General features: G+C 46.7%; 1 protein-coding gene across 1 annotated transcript in view; it reads right to left on the bottom strand.

Moving 5' to 3' along the window:
• Window positions 1–251: 251 nt before the first annotated feature.
• Window positions 252–17549, bottom strand: part of babam2 (BRISC and BRCA1 A complex member 2) — a 54658-nt gene continuing 37360 nt past the window's right edge. The window contains exons 8-12 of the mRNA XM_079752339.1: window positions 7499–7598; window positions 3549–3619; window positions 3318–3400; window positions 2808–2961; window positions 252–1094 (exon numbers count right to left, since the gene is read on the bottom strand). Of these exons, the coding sequence (XP_079608465.1) occupies window positions 1031–1094; window positions 2808–2961; window positions 3318–3400; window positions 3549–3619; window positions 7499–7598 (472 nt within the window). The 3' untranslated portion in view covers window positions 252–1030. The remainder of the gene's footprint in view (window positions 1095–2807; window positions 2962–3317; window positions 3401–3548; window positions 3620–7498; window positions 7599–17549) is intronic.

Raw genomic sequence — 17549 nt, forward strand, 5'->3', positions numbered from 1 at the left:
GTGTACACGCTGGGATCTGCACACACACACACACACACACACACACACACACACACACACACACACACACACACACACACACACACACACACACACACACACACACACGTTCTGGTGCTATGTGTCCTTATGATGCTCTTTAAACAAAAAAAACATAAGGGGTAATAAAAGAAAACATTTAATTGGAAACCAAAAACATGAGACCATTGATGACAATAAAAAAGGTCAGTTTCTGATGGTAAACTGTTTATTAAAAGCAGTGGTGTGACACAACAAAAAAAGAGACATTTACATGAGTTGTTTAGCAATATTCTAGCCATGTCAGCCACTGACGTTCCCAAGATTTGTAAAAAAAACGAAGGGTACAAATTTGATATTTGAACCTTGACATGTGCAGTTTGGGGAGCTTTTAAACATACAAATGGTAGCAAACCCGTACCCAAGATATCCGACGATGACGAACAAGACAAGCAACTGACGACAACAAATTTGACAAACGTACATAGTGCCAACCCTGTATTTAATTTTTCAACCATGGATGAACATAATAAATATAAAAGAAATTATCATGTAAACGCCTTAAACTGTCAAATTTCTGATGGGTTTGGGTTGGAGAGAAAGAGAGAGAGAGAAAGAGAGACCGATCACTGTGTGTGTTTGTGTGTTAGTGAGTGAGAGAGAGAGAGAGAATGAGGAAAAAGAAGACTAGATAGATGGAAAAGAGAGAAAGAGGGAGAGAGAAGGAGAGGGCCGAGAGTGGGTACAATGACTTCCTCACCTCCCAGTCCAAAGCTTCTCCCCCCGTTCTGCTACAGGGTTTCTGTGTCAAAGCGAGAAAATACACCGACCCCACTTCCATCATTGTATTGGAGGGGACAGAAGCTAGCAACCCATCTTTGTTCACGCAGCGGACACGCATACATCCATCCATACATACACCTACGCATAAGCGTGGGCATTGCTCCCCGAACACGCAGACACACACACACACACAGGCAACTCTCCATGCATGCCGTTAAGATTGAGAGTACTACAGCTTCCCATTGGCAAAGGCTCCCTCTTGGAACTGGGGGATGAAGCTCTTGAAGTAAGCCCTGCGAGAGAGAGAGAGAGAGAGAGAGAGAGAGAGAGAGAGAGAGAGAGAGAGAGAGAGAGAGAGAGAGAGAGAGAGAGAGAGAGAGAGAGAGAGAGAGAGAGAGAGAGAGAGAGAGAGAGAGAGAGAGAGAGAGAGAGAGAGAGAGAGTTAGGATACATGGCAGAGCAATTCAGTGAGCAATAAGAAATAAACAAAACATAAAATTGCAACAGCAAACAAACATCTATCCAACTCATTAAGTCAGAGCCAGACATGACATATTTAAGTGCAGGTGAGGAGAATGATTATCTGTTCTAGAGACACACACTTTAGGCACAGGATAGACAATTTATGCTAATGTGCAGACCTAAGCCATTGCCACTTGATCAGGTACATGTTCAATTTCTATTGTAGACGACCCGTTTAAATAACAATAACACAAACACGCAAAAACAAGCCAGGAACCAACACAGGCCCCCAGCCGAGACCATAGTGTGCTTCAGACTCTTACTTATTAACAGGCGTTTGAAAGCCATGCTCGGGAGCAAACACTGTTTGCTGCGGGGCTGCAGCCAACGCCTATAGATTAACTCTGGTGAGGTCACACCGGTTTGTGTGGAATGAGGCTGAACCTCAATGACATCCACACACACACACACACACACAGGTGCACGATTATGTTTTTTCTGATTAATAAAGTTTGCTGAAGTACAAGCTTCATTTTGAATGATGCCGATGGCTGAGCAGGTTCCTTGGACAAATGTTGATACTACTGTGGGTTTAACGCCACCCTAGAGCCTTGGCAACTTTCCTCTTTTGATGTCATCCAAATCGCATGCAAATGTGACCGAACCAAATTACAAACAAACTATTACTCGATCTAAAGAAATGGGCAGGCGGACAATGGCTCTACTCTTTAGCGTCTCCCTCTCTTGAGATATTCTTTGAGGGGGACCAAATAGCTAATTAAGTCTTCTCAAGGCCCATCGCTTTGAGTTATTTTGTCGGTGTAACTAACCCCGGCGAACACATCAAAGCAGTAAAGGCAAAGAGAAAAGCCCTTCACAACACAGTTGAACAAAAATGCATCGAGTCCATGAACACCGGGCTCGCGCTGCCTCTGTGGTGCTTCCAACACCCTCCTCTTTCATGATACATGACACAAACACCGCTTTGACGCGGGCTTCAGCAACACGCCTTCAGCTCTGCCTGCAGAGGGATTGTTAAAAATAACAACAACCGGGCTATGAAAGAGGTATCTGTCGAGGCTTCAAGGTGAACCGGACCAGAAGACCAGGCACAAGCCATTCCCGCTACGTTGCATTAAGCAACGAAACACCTCTGAACAGCGGTTTTTGCCGTACGATTGAAACCAACACAATTCACAGTTGAGCTGTAAAACGGTTCGCCACCATGGGCAAGAGCCGCGTGTCACGCACCAGGGGTCCAAAGGCAATACGAAGGCCCCGCACGGATCAGGGATGAGACGCCCTTATTGGTCAGAAACGAGCCTGGGCCGAGAGGTAACCTCCCCCCCCCCCGCATTTCACTCGTAGCTGATTGGTGGCGTTTCTCCAAGGACAAATAACGGCACCGAATTCAAACCTGCAGCACCTCTAATGCGTCCCACGCTAACCCCTCAGTGGGGTCGACGTGGGGACACACGGGGCCTTGTACATGCCGTTGTATCAGACCCGCGTGGTGTGGGTTCTTCCCCTCAACGTCTACTCACTTGGCCCTCTTGGCCATCTCGTTGCCGTCCCAGCGAGGGCTGTAGGGGTAGGCCTTCTGCACCTGGGAGTACAGCTGCCCACTGCTGGTGAAGTGGTACACCGACTGGAAGGTCAGGGTGGGCTGGTCCCGGGGGAAGTAAAGCGGCAGGTCCACTGGGAACACACACACACACACGCACACACACACACACACGCACACGCACACGCGCACACACACACACACATACACTCACACTCACACACACACACCCCCAGACAGACAGAGACAGAGAGAGAGAGAGGGGCAAGAGAGAGACGGGGGCGAGAGAGAGAGGAGTGAGGGAGGGTGAGATTGAGAGACAGCGAAGGAGAGAGAGCGAGAGAAAGTGTTAATCAAAGAATTGTAGCGACGAGGCAGTGAGGCGATCAATAAAAAGACAGGACTGTGCTTGTTTAACAGTGGGAGGTTGTGTGTGTGTGTGTGTGTGTGTGTGTGTGTGTGTGTGTGTGTGTGTGTGTGTCAGCAGTACCATGGACCAGGAAGCAGAAGTCCTTCCACATTAGGAGAAGGGTTAGCTTTGTAAATCCTTCAGCGTCGTATTCTACCACCCCCCTGGAATGCGCACACACACACACGCACACGCACACACACACACACACACACAAGATGTCATCATATAAGCATACTTTCAGACCCGGGGAGTGGAGGCCAGAGCCGCTCCTCTCTCCCTGACTGTGGCTTGTCGTGTAATACTGCTCACATTCCAAAGTGGCTCAGGAAGGCGGCGATGTACTCCCTTCTCTTGTGGTAGCCTTGGATCACGTACTGCACCTATTCACCGACAGGCAAGGAACACAGACACACATGCTCTGAGTGGCTGGCCTTGATGAGCTGAGCAGAAGAAGTGGATGATAAAGAAGCATCGCATTGCTAAACGGAAAAATAAGCAACCCACAAACATGAAAATGTCTGCAAAGCTGCCGGGGTGTAGAGGGGCAAACACAGAGGAACCGGGGTTCATTATGTAAGGGAAATAAGATTTAAGTCCAAAGCGTCCATAGGTTGTGCTATTTTGTTTACGATAGTGCTATTTTTTTAGTGCTATTTTTTGGGTCATTTGGGATTGTTGAGCAGGTATGCAAATATATTGTGTGTGACATTCAGAGCCGACAGGCCCAACGGTCTACGTCACGGTGGTGCAAAAAACACCCAGGTGGTGCATGAACAGACTTGCAGAGGTATAACACGTGAGTGGCGCCGTGCCACGTGGAGTCTGTTAAGAGAGGCTGTGGATCCATTAGAGTGAGCTCAGTGTTAGAGTGACAGAAATCCGGTGCTATCTATCTATCTATCCGTCTACGAGAGCCATTTCATGCGTCAACATATTGTTAGGACGAGTATGAGCTTGACAGTGTGTGTGCGCCACACGCAAATGCACACGCACACACTTACAGGTACACACACACACACATGCGCGCACCTACATGTACACACACACACACACATGCGTGCACTTACATGTACACACACACATGCGTGCATTTACATGTGCACACACACATGCGTGCGCACACAAAGACGCACGCGCGCCCATCCCTGCGCTCATACTCCCACCAACATGCGTTTAGTTCATGGTGGACAGGTGTGATGGCCTCTCTCTCCAGTGTTACTGGGCCCGGCCGGCCTGAGCGTCCCAGGCAGGGGAGGGGGCCTGGCCTGGGTCCACCTGGCCGCACCACACCACTCAGTGCTCACCAGAAGATACTGACACAAAGCTAATAGATTAACCACAAAAAGGAAAATAAATGATGGACCAGCACCGACACTTAGTTGGAACGCATAACTTGGGTGCTGTGTAAAGTGTGTAAAATTGTGAGAAAAACTATTGTGAGAATGCCAATAGGTGAGTGCGAGTACGCACGCACACACACACACACACACACACACACACAAACACACACACACACACAAACAAACACACACGTGGGTAGAAAAAGTCACCACATGACTCAGACTACTCACCATTCAGTTCATGGGACAGTGTGTGTATGTGTGTGGATGAATATGTGTTTGTGTGTGCATAAATGTGTGTTTGTGTGTGTGCATACACAGCAAGACTAAATACTCAGGGAAGGGCTTGTTGGTTTTAGCCCTGTTGTGTGTGGCGTACTATTGTCACTGCGTATACAACTGCGACATGTACCTGTGAGGAGGCGCAGCGAAGGGACGCGCCCCGCCCCGCCCCGCGGCCACGTGAGTGCATTGGTTGGCCTGCGTGCTGACAGACAGGTGAGGCCACTTGGCAGGTACTCAGGTATTCCGCCCGCACCCTGCCTTAATTGCTGCTGAACATCCTGTTCTTGCAGAGTGTGATGCAACAAGGTGTTCCCTTTCCTTTTTTTCTCCTCCGGAAGTACTTCCTGGTTCCTCTCCTCGGCAGATTCACTGTTCTGCCTTTGAATGTATTTGAACCTCTCTCTCTAGCTTGTTTTTCAGACCCCGAACTTATTATTCAATAAGTTCAGGGTCTGCTTATCTAGGTGAAGCGGAGCCTTCAATAGCAATAAGAGAAGACTGTTCTGTTTCACAAGTGCATCTTCCAGCCATGAATAAAAGTAGTGAATTAATTATTAGAAGTAGTTATTGTAGCATAGAAGCGTAGAAACATGTCCTGAGATAACACATGCATAACATGCATTCTATCTGCAAGGACAAAATAATTAGAATAACCGGCTTACTCATCCATTGCATCAAATGTCATTTACCTCCTTGTGACGCATTCTGTTTGATTGCACAATCCTCCTTGTCAATACCTTCGGCGGAAGCCTTTGAAGACAGCAAGCCAACAGCTGTATGGGACATTCTGAAGAACTCGCCCACATAATAATTATATTTTCTTTCCCATTTTATGATTAAAGTTGAAGATCACGTAAGTAAATTGCTTTGAAGTCCATGGATGCAAGGGGGATAGATGCAATGGATGAGTGTGGTGTGTGTGCACGCACACAAACACAGTGTAGTTGCATATAACACAGTGGAATGTACTATCTGTGTGAAGTGGTAGGCGTACTAGGCAATAAACTGGCAGCAGCATCTGCTTGGTTGAGTCCATGCCTGTCGCAGTAAAGTCAATGTACTAATCTGTGGAGAGGGTGAACCATGAAAAGCAAAAAACACCCTGCACGCGGGCGTGTGTGCGGATGCCTGTGCGTGTGTGTGACTGCTGTTCAATACGATCCGTGTTGAGTGGGTTGGAAGACAGAGAGAGCTGTTCCCTTGCCAGAGTCACAGCCCAGCCGTGGGGCTGGATTGAGGTGTGTCAGCGGAGGCTTCGCAAAATGGGGCCAACGTGGCAAGCGCAAACAGCCTCATTTGAGACTCGTTTAGAAATCATTTCACCAATCAATCCCCTCCATGAAAAAGGATGGGGAAGCTCAGCTGGGTTATCGGGATACTCAGCTGGGGGATGAGGCGGTTCGGTTGCTGCAGCAGTATCTCTCCTCAATTCAACTGTCAAATATACTTATATATATATATATATATATATATATATATATATATATATATATATATATATATATATATATATATATATATATACATACATACATACATACATACATACATACATACACACACACACACACACACATACTATAAATTGGATTTAAGTTTACCTGCTACTTTTGTGTCTAATCGAACAAAACAGATCTGAACACCACAAGTTCAAAAAACTAGAAAGCACTAAATGTATACTAAACAGAACGAAGTCCCTGTGCCCAGCTTGACCCTCAGGTGCTGGTGCAGTGAACAATGGTATATAGTGTCAAAGAAGTATGAAATCACCGCACACTGGTACACGCTGATAAGCGGATTTATTTTGTGAACAAAATAAATCAGCTTATCAGCGTGTACCAGTGTGCGGTGATTTTACACTTATTTGACCTCCTACACTTAATGTATACATTGCACACATATATTGAATTGCTGCCCCAAAGAGCCATGTCAAAATGATAACAAACTCCATATATTTGCATACGATGATATAACAGACGTAGACAACGCATACAAACTCCGTCCCCTGTCTTTTCTCGACCGTAGGAGGCTTTTAAAAGGAGGGTATTTATGGGGCACCCAGTCCTGCCGCTTGGCCCTTTCACCCGCCTCGACGGCCCTACAGGGACAGGCGTGAGGGCCCCTGTCTGCTGCCCATCCCCAGCCTGTGGGGCCCAAGCAGCGCTCAGACGACCGCTGGGGTCCGGCCAGCAGCCGCCCACGCACGGGTACAGGCTACCACCACTACTAACACTAGGCACACGCGCATGGCTACACACACACACACACACACACACACACACACACACACACGCAGGCACACATGCACGGGAACACACGCACACGCGCATTGCAACAAATGCGCATGGCTACACACGCAGGCATGGCCGTGCGCATGGCTACACAGGGGCACACACACACACGCACAAACACGCGTGCACACTCACACAGCGAAAAATAATCATCAAGCAAATCCAAAAAGGGCGGACAGACAGGAGAAATGGTGGTCTCAAAATACACAGGGGATCCATCTTTGAGGGCATTGCTGCCAGTGTCCTAAGCAGGGAGCACCTGATGCTTATCACATGTAAACACACACACACACACACACACGCTAAATGCAGCGATGATACAGTGAATGAGGGATCCGTTCACCTTGTTGGTGAGTAACTGGCACACTTGAGGCACGTAGTCGATGAGGCAGCCTCCGCTGGGGAATGCCGGGATGTGAAGGGCGGAAGTCCCTCCAAGAGCACTGATGGATAAACGCACACAAACACAACATCAAAACACACAAAAGGTTAACACCAAGAAAAAAAGGTACAGTTAGCTGGTTATAAGACAGCTGCCATCACGTTCATTATTATTTCAACCACAGTTCCGTAAAGTTCAGATAGGATGCTGAATACATCAATGTGACGCCGTGTTTCTGTCGACTCACTCAAAACAAATAGGTCTTCATCAACTCACCACAGCCAGGTCTCTGGGGAGGCTGCAGAAGCAAGGTTTTACTTTGGCCAGGATGATTCGATCGGGACGAGTTGGATTTAGGTGAGGGTTTTGAAACCGTGTGACTCGACATAGGCAAATTAAGATTTGTTATGTAGCACCTATATGGTTTAAACCCATTAGAAAGACTGAGGTCCTAATCAACCACGTGAGAGGGACTCTGGCCAACCAGGGTACCACTGCATCCCGTTACACACACACAGTGCGGGTATCAGCCGTGTGTGTCAGTGGCGGGCTAAAAGGACGAGGAGGTTCAAAAAAAAAAATTTGTACAGAAATAAGGCTACTCGTGCCTTCGGCTTTTAGCTCTCATTCCTCGTGATCCTTTGACGTCCTTTCGATCCGCGGCGTGGCTCTGCTCCTGATTAGCGCATGCTTGCTTAATCAGGACGACCGCTGTGGCGGCTCCCAAGCCACTAATGGGCCGACGCAGGCTCACGTACCGCTCTGTGCCTCGCAGCCAGAAGAGAGAGGGTGAGCACGGCAGCAAAACGGGGGGGGCAGAGTCGAGGGAGAGAGGGGTGGGGGGGTGAGGGGGTGGTCTGTAGAGCCACTTATTGGCCTTTAGTGCTCAACTCAAGGCAAAACTGTGCTTTGGATTTGGCGGGAAATAGCTCCCGATTCTATTTCCGTCGCGTCCTCCTCGGTCGCGGCGCTGAGGGTGGGGCGGTCGGAGGGCGGCGTTCATGTCATCCAGCGACCGGCCGCCGTTCGGTTAGGACGACGTGATGCATCCCTGCATGTAAATAGCATGAAGCATGCAACATTACGCGTGTCAAAGGTCACGTATGTTTGTACGTTCAGAGCGCCCCCGGGCGAGTCGTGTGTGGATGCCAGAGTGCGCACAGTGTTGAGAACATCAGGGTCCAGGGTTTTACCCATACAGGCTTCCAGCCACTGGATACTAGGGCCAAGGCAGTCAGTCAATCAAAACAAAAGTACGCTATATATATATACATTCTTTTTTTTTTAACATTACAAATTACAGTGGGCGTCCCAAATGGGTAAACGTTTTTTTATATATATATATGTGTGCCCTACTTCACCTCCATAAATTGTAACATTGTTATTATGGTCATTGGAGAAATATTGAGGATAAATACTGACAGCAAACAAGCGTTGTATCAAGGAATGAAAAAGGCCCGATGGAAATGTAGGTGGCATTAGGTCATGAATGTCTTTAGACTAAATGTAGGAAGCATTAAGAGAAAATTACAGGTGGCCTAACGAGTGAGTTAATAATAGAAAGCACTCTACATATGTGATTGCGCAGGCAAGAAGCAACAGTATTATCAAACCACGGCGATAGGAAGGCTACAAATTGCAGACACAAAATTGCATTTGCACTCACACGAATACCATAACCGTTGGTTCGTCAACACAGTGCACTTGTGTGCTATTTCTTGCTACTTTATATTGTTATACCATTGTATGAGACCATTTATGTTGGAATGCACCAGAGGCCTACTGGAACCAGGGACCCCACCAAAACCTCTCTGCGCTCGCACACATCAGCAACGTGTACATCAACACCGTGCGCTTTAAAACAGTGCACCTCACACACACACACACCTCAGCAAGCGACAAATCCCAGGGGATACACTGGGGTCGTTCAATCCTGTGGAGACCGGTAGAAGGTGGAACCCAGCATCAAGTGAGTCCCAGGATAACGTGCTGATGCGAGCCCAAGACCCCAGATCATCCATCAACACCTGTCCGTCCAAAACTTTGACGTCATGAAAAGGGAGTGAGATGCATCATACGAGGTGACTCGTATGATGGAACGGAGTGCAATCCAGTGCAGTCATTGAGGCTGCAGTCCAGAGATTATGGTTTCCCACCAGACCCCCATCGGCTGCATTACGAAAGAACCACAACCACTCGATGATGTACAGACGATGACCTCACTCTGCGTAAGGGAGAGGGCCAAAAGTAGGGAGGTGCTGCTAAGAACTGGAAGTGAGGGTTGGGCTGGTATTCTGACCGCACGTTGGCCTGAAAGATGTTGACCGCGATAGGCTGGAGTTGAGACTTGCATTAAGCAAGAGGCTAATTCTGGTCAGTTGTTGGTCATTCCCATTTGTAAAAAATTATCCGACTGGTTGCTTCAGAGTAACCCCGCCAGCTACTTCTTGCACAATCACTGAGAAGAGAAACGCTGATAAGACTTCCAACACATCCAGCACGAGTAGATATAGTTCCGTAAATACCAACATGGTTAACAAACGCTTCTTCAGTGGCAGCCCCTGCCAACGTGACTGACATCTCTCCAAAGAGCACTAATGTCGCAGTTTAGAGGGGGCAAATAATTTGCATTAGCTTGTGCATTTCTCGGTACTTCGACAAACGGTTAATTCAAAGTGGCTCACAGCAATGAGCGCAGCCGAAGCCCTTTGAAAGTGGAAACCTAAATTATGCCCATCTTTCCGCCCACAGATCTAAGAATAACCACACATCATTCAGATGGAAATGTGGACAGAGGCGCAGAAAATCGCAGTGCGTGTCATTCATTGTGTCAGTGGCGAACATGGGAACAAAATGTAGTGTCTTTCGACGTTCCGCTGTCTGCAGAGTTTCTAACCTTTTTAAGTGAGGGGCCCATTAGACACAGCACTGGCTGAATGCTTCTGACATCCAAATTACTGAGTAGATATTTCTGGGGCGGAAATATATGGTGAAAAAGAAAATGCACCCAGGATCTATGTCAAAATATATTTGAGCCGACATCTAATTTCAAGGTCAGATTGATGGGGAGAAATGAAGCTAGGCAAGGAGAGTTCATTCAAAACTGAACTCTTCATTTGAGGAGATTATGACAAGCCGCAAGGATGATGTGGGATTAAAACAAATAGCAAAGCATCCGAGCACGTAAATATTTACCTGTGTATGAGGTGAGATAGGGTAAGAACCAACTTATCTTCCTGTAAACATTGCTGTTAGAGGCTTTGTAGAGGTCTTGCGTGACAGTTGAGAAATGTTAAGTTTTAAGGGAACCGTGAATTAAATTGAAAACAATATACACCAATATCAGTTTGCAAACTAAGCCTTTTTTTCCCTCTTAATAAAACACTGGTTACAAGTTACCCATTTGTATTTGATCAAACGATTTGTTATATTTCATACAATAAAGTCTGACACACAGAAACGTGTTGGTAATCCTATTCAAAGAGAGAGACTCCCCAGAAAATTCCCAATTTGTGTTTTCAAGGGAGATTGTCTGGGACCATTATGACCATCATGACCATAGTAGGCTGATATTAAGGAACAAATCAAATCCTTGGGCCTTTATATTCATTATGGATTAGAACTGTTCTTAGCCAACCTGGGAAGCATTACAATGATTCATCGCCCTTCTTTACCTACCAGAGTGCATTTGAATGAAACATCATCAATGGTGTACGTCGAAGATCACAACCAACCCACCCATAAGACTCTATTACAATACATATGATTTGATATCCTAATAAAAGGCATCTGCAACGCACACTGAAACGACTCTGGACAAGCTTACCCACACAACAGGAGTCATCGTGTGGACGGGTTCCCACAAGGCCTCTGAGCCATGCTTTACTGTACTCCGTGACACATGTATAGTAGACGCATAAACAAACCAACAACCACCCCGACACACACACTCATACTGTTGCTGTACAGTGACGGGGCCGTGTATGACTTCATCAGGCCCAGAGATTATCCCTCAGTGATTCAGGTGGACGGGGACAAACCTCTGTTGGGTTGTGTTGTACACACACGCTGTGTTTTGTGTGTGTGCACACTTGTGTATGCGTGCAGGGAGGTATCAGTGGCAGTGAGAGCCGATAAGGGGTCAATTGTAAGCAGGGTTAAAAGGGCAAACAGATGTGGCTTGTGGCCAAGGTGCGCCCAGATGGGTGTGTTTGGATATCGTTACACGGCGAGCTGCCAACAGCCTCCGTGAATGCTAAAGTACGTTGTGCAGACGCCAAGGCTCTCTATAGATCCACCGAGTCGTACCCAGAGCATCAATCAGCCTCCATTCCATGTGGAAGCCAAACGAGGGCTTATTTAGAAGATTATTATTAGCCTGGCCGTGCTTTGCCTCAGGAAGGAGGGCTGAGTGAACCCCGTTATGATGCATATATCCCCGCCGACTGCCAACATCGCAGCAGCAGTGTCTCTACCATTCTCACATCCAACTCATATCTGGGATAAAACGACCCAAACACGGGCGACCGACGCAACGCAACAGGAGGCATGATCAAAACGTGGATGGCTCTATTAAAAAATGTGACATTGCCGGTGTGACCTACATCCCGAAGGTGAGGTGAAGGTGACGGTGACGCGCCCGTCATGCCGAGAGCTCTCCTCTGTGAACTGCTGGGCCACAGCGTCTGCACAACAGAGCTGTCAATTGGAGCCGGGGCCTTTTGATATACATGAGGTGGGTACTCTCTGCTTCTCTCCCTGTCACAGAGTCACAAATAATACAGATGAAGCCTGTCAACCTTCTATTGTTTTCCCCACGACTCTTGCTCTTGAATGTACCCAGCAGGTTGAACACAGAGACAGGCAGTGGGTTTGTTCAGAGGCCAACGCGGCCAGCTGGAATAACCACATTTTTCTAGGTTTTGCCAGTTTGCATTGGTGATCCGCAGATTGAACATCACGTCAGGTGTTGCGGACGAAAAGAGGAGCCAGAAAGCGTGCACATGGGGTGTGATGACAGTACCTAATGCTCATCTTCAAGACAAACAATAGCGAAGATCTGAACGTCAGCAGAATGGAAGTCAGCTGAAGCACAAGGTTGACCTTGGTAATATTCTGATGACTCAAAACCAACTTTTGAAAAGTTAACCTTCTTTCCTTCTCTCCCCTCCCTCTTTTTTAATGATTCCTCTAGTTTTCAACTACCCGTCCTTTATTCATACAGCTACCTATTCAGTGATTTTACCCTGTGTCTTCATTTTGAGAAGTTGTGAGTATTTACAAAAGTGCTATATAGGTTGGGCGTATTATTATTATACTTCAAACATTTATAAATTAAATCCAAGCCTAGCCTTCAAGTAAGTTTTTTCCCAAAGACTATAGATGGGATTTAAAGTACAGCCAGCTAGTCTCACGTACTTAGAAACACATACTGACCCAAATGCATGCAAGCACACAAATACGCACACACACACACACACACACACACACACACACACACACACACACACACACACACACACACACACACACACACACACACACACACACACACACACACACACACCTCAAGGCAAATGCAGATACACAAACATTAGTGTGCTGCAGCCTAAAACTGTCTCTCTGTGTTGATTTTTCTGGGCTCCTAAATCTGGTTTGAGGGCAGAGTCGGTGCCCACTCGATTCCTTTATGCCATGCAGCAGGTTTCTCTGTGGAGAGGGCGGAGATGGAGCCAACTTGTCTTACAGGCGGAAAGCAATCAGGTAAACGAGGAGTGAAAGTCAAAAGGAGGGATAATGAGATTATTCTGAAAATAAAAGTGGATTACGGCACTAACTGAAGCGAAATAAAACCCCAACAACAACACAACCCTCCCTTAAAAAATAACAACAAAAACAACAGAAAAGCCCAGCGCACCGAGATACCACGCTGCCGTATTTGAACCTCTAATGCAAAGCAGCAGGCGTGACTAAACACCTACTATGCGCTTTTTAAATCGGGGCCGCCAGTACATTCATTCGTCTATGTTCCGTAGCATAAGTTATCGTGCCACGTGTAAGAAGATGCTCTCTCCACCTGTCAACACCGCTTATCGTTATTTACATAACGACAAAAGTTGGCCAATATCTTCTGATATTCTGGGTTGTTTTTTTTTATACTTGAAAAGGCGTGATGTCCTATGCAACCGAAAGGGACGGACGATAGCACAATGCACTGATGCATTTAGACATGCAATAGAAAGTTGGTGCTGGTTATTTATGCAATGGCACGTCAACACAGATTGTGCATTAAAGAAACCAAATATATCATTGTATATTCAATGGTATTTTTCAGAGAATCACCTGAAAAGACATTGTGAGTCTAGCATCCACCTTTACTTCTCCACGTGAGATACAATTGAGCTGGACATCCCAGACGAACCCAGAGCTCATGTTTAAAGTGAAGCACAGCGCCAGAGACAGGAGTGGAAGAAAACATAGTCTGACCTTGCCCCAGTCCCTTCTTTCACATTTGTTAAAATATTTAGGGCTATTTGTGAGTACAGGCCTGTCAAAGTGGTGCTCTCGCTCTCACGGTATCCTCGTGAAGCCACATTCAATAACGTGGGAAGCTTTACCACATCACTTTACTGCCATGGATAAATAAATAGATGGTACAATTGTAATCAACACACTGTTCTAATCTGGTCAGATCAAAATGCAAACATAAACCCCTGGCCGATTTAAAACGTTCCACATATGGCTTGCTGTTCCTGCTACATCTGAAGAAGGGGAAACTTCCACCTGGCCACCGGTAAGAGGTAGAGTAACTGACGTGTCGCTTCGTTGCTGCCCATCTTGTCCAAGAACCGTTTTTCCAAAACCAACCCTTCATCTCTCACTTCTGCTCTCAAAATAAAACCCTGGCACATGGCACGCAGACTTAGTTCCTGGAAACAGAGGCCTTCTTTATTTTCTCTCCTAAATGGCTTGCAAGAGCTTTCATTTTTTGGGGCATGGTTGGGCCCACACAACGTTTAATGTCATTCGTTAAGCAAGTCGGTTCCTTTACATGGAAGCCCTGGACAAGAAGAAAAATGGAAAAGCAAGGGCTGAGCTTCTCATCAAGGAGGCGGGTGTAGCCTTATGCTGCACAATATAGTACAAAATTCATAATTCGCATTTGAAATCGCCTGGCTCCATGGTGAATACATTGCACCTAGAAATATATCTGTGCATCTTGCAGTCAAAGTACACCACTCATGGTCACTTGGCGGTGGTCATTATCACAACGCTTTGGGCAACACGATAAAAAGAAGAGAGAAACATGGAACCTCTGATGATGTTGGCGGCAACGAGCGGACACAGACAGACGACGGGTGTGGGGAACCAGCGAGGATCTATAGGAAGTGAGTGCTGCGGGATAGCGGAGGATAGAGCATTGGCTGCCCTTAATCAATAGTTTGTACAGAAATAAAGCAGATACGCAGGCCCGGTCCCATCAAAGCGCGGAGTGAGCGCTACGGTCGGCGGCGCACAAAATCGCTAAACCGCGTGGGCGTCATGCGTTGATTCCAACAGGTTTTTTTTTTTTCTTTTTTATCAGGCTTCTCCATAGCCAGGAAACATTAGCGAGCAACAGCTTGTTTGAAGATGGAGGATGAAACGCAACAGTAAAAGAGAGGTGGGGGGGAGGGGGGAGAGAACACGAAGGAGATGGATAGAAAGACAGAAGGGATGGCAGCAGAGGGTGTGGTGGTGGTGGTGGTGGTGGTGGTGGTCCTGATCGGAGACCCTCAATCTATTGGGCGTACGTGCGCTCTGTCAAATAGATGTGGAGGGACAGGAGGAGCAGGGGAGCGGAGTTTCACAGAAACTCAATCCAAAAAGAAAGTAGTGGGGAAGAAAGAAGAAAGGCAAAAAAAATAAAGAAATAAATCAACCCTCCCTTGTGTTCGTTTTCCTTGTTTTTTTTCCCTTTCTTTTGCTGTGCTCGCTGCGTTTCAGTCGAGCGAGGGAACGACCTTGCCGGGGTAGAGCACGCTGCTTGTCTCCCTTTCAAGTCCCACTCACTCTCTCTCAGCTCCCTTTGAGGATCCGCCAGAGGGATCAGCAGAAGAGAGGGAGAGAGAGAGATGGAAATAGAGACAGACGGAGAGACGGAGAAAGAGACCGGCAGCAGATGGGGGAGAAAGAAGGAAAAAAAAAAAAGGGAAGGAGGGAATGAGAGAAGGAAATGGAGATGAATGCATTTTTTCTTTTAAAAAGCCGAAAAGGGGATGCATGGATAGAGGGAGAGAGGAGCAGACAGACAGACATACCGATAGATGGACGGGGCAACTGAGGGAACGGGAGCGAGCGTTTCTGGCTGTAAGAAAGGAGATCGCTGCACGTAAACAGAGGTTGCCCTAGACCAGTGGTATTCACTATTTTTTTCAGGAGAGCCGCACTGACAGGACGACGTCAACAGGAGAGCCATTTTTACCGCAAAGTATCAAAAGCTATAAATCCAGTCATAAATAAGTATGCCTGCTTAATAATATGCCCTCCCTGAAGCAGTGTTTCCCACAGAATTTTGTGAAACTGTGGAGGGAACCCGGTCCTTAGCGGGGTCCGGGGGAGCTCCCCCGGAAGAAAATTTGGTACCTTTTAACCTGGAATGCATCAATCTGGTGCACTTTGAGAGGAAAATTAAGACTTGTGTGACTGTGTGCTATTTTCTGGAATAATGTGGAGACACTGGGTCACATAACATGGAAGCTATTGAAGAATAAGTTAATAAGAATAAGTCCATCCAAAGAGCACATTCTCTCTTGTCATGCAGGAAAACCGCCAATCTGGCAACCCCGCTGTCAGCGTAGAGCCGAGCAAGTATAAAAATATTTTCTAGACAAGGCTATATTTCCACCTTTTAATGCCGCTGTTGATTTATTTTTTAAATAATTGTTTGTATTGTTTTTTAAAATATCTGTATTCACTGCATGATCATATCCCTGTATATTTTTACCGCCATGCGAGCCGCAAATAGAGGCTCGGCGAGCCGCATGTGGCTTGCGAGCCGCGCAATGAGTAATGCTGCTCTAGACAGTTGTTTTTCTTCCGATCTCAGGGAGAGGAGGGCAACAACACATGGCCGTAGACTATAAGGGGCAGTAAGGACACAGTGGAGGCAAACTAGCAGAACACATCTGCAATCACACACAAACACACACGCGCACACACACTGGATAAATTAAGTGCCGTTGTTAAGCACATGATCATTCATGCACAAAAAAACAAAAACAAAAAAAAACTCACACATACGACTGCTTGTCTTCAAACAATGGTAAACACATACATTCTGGCCTGAGGTCATGAATTAACAGACTCCCACACAGCAGACAACAGGAGGAAAAAAAAAAACACGCACAAAAGGCATTCAGTATGGTGGAATCACAAACTGGGGTACACAGAAACGCCAAAGAGGGCAATTAGAAGAAAGTTACTAATTGGAAGTATAGATAGTTGATGAGGTAGAGGTTTGCTTGCTGTAGACGTGATATATATATATAAATATATATATATAAATATATTAATATATAAGCTTTGTTCTCTGGGGGCTCGTACCAAAGGCCAGTTCGGTGTGTTGTGCAGTCGCCTCCCTCAGGCCCTGCAAACACAAAACACACTTTTTTGTTGCTGTGCTCTCCTGCCGCCGTTAGCCCCCTCCTGTCTGTTCTGCTCACCGACCTGGCCGGAGAGATGGAGCCCCCCAACGCACCTAGGTCTGCAGCACTAGCAAGGTCAACTCTGTGTACACACACACACACACACACACACACACACACACACAACACAAACAGACACTGATGTGCACACAAACACATTGACACAGACGCGCACAGGAATATATGTGCACACACAGACACACACAGATGTGCACAAACACACACACACATAACACAGACAGACACTGATGTGCACACATATACACAGGAATATATGTGCGCACACAGACACATACAGTGCACAAACATAAACACACACACACACA

The sequence above is a fragment of the Pollachius pollachius genome, assembly GCF_949987615.1.
Source record: "Pollachius pollachius genome assembly, chromosome: 15".
In the NCBI taxonomy this organism is placed as follows: domain Eukaryota; kingdom Metazoa; phylum Chordata; class Actinopteri; order Gadiformes; family Gadidae; genus Pollachius; species Pollachius pollachius.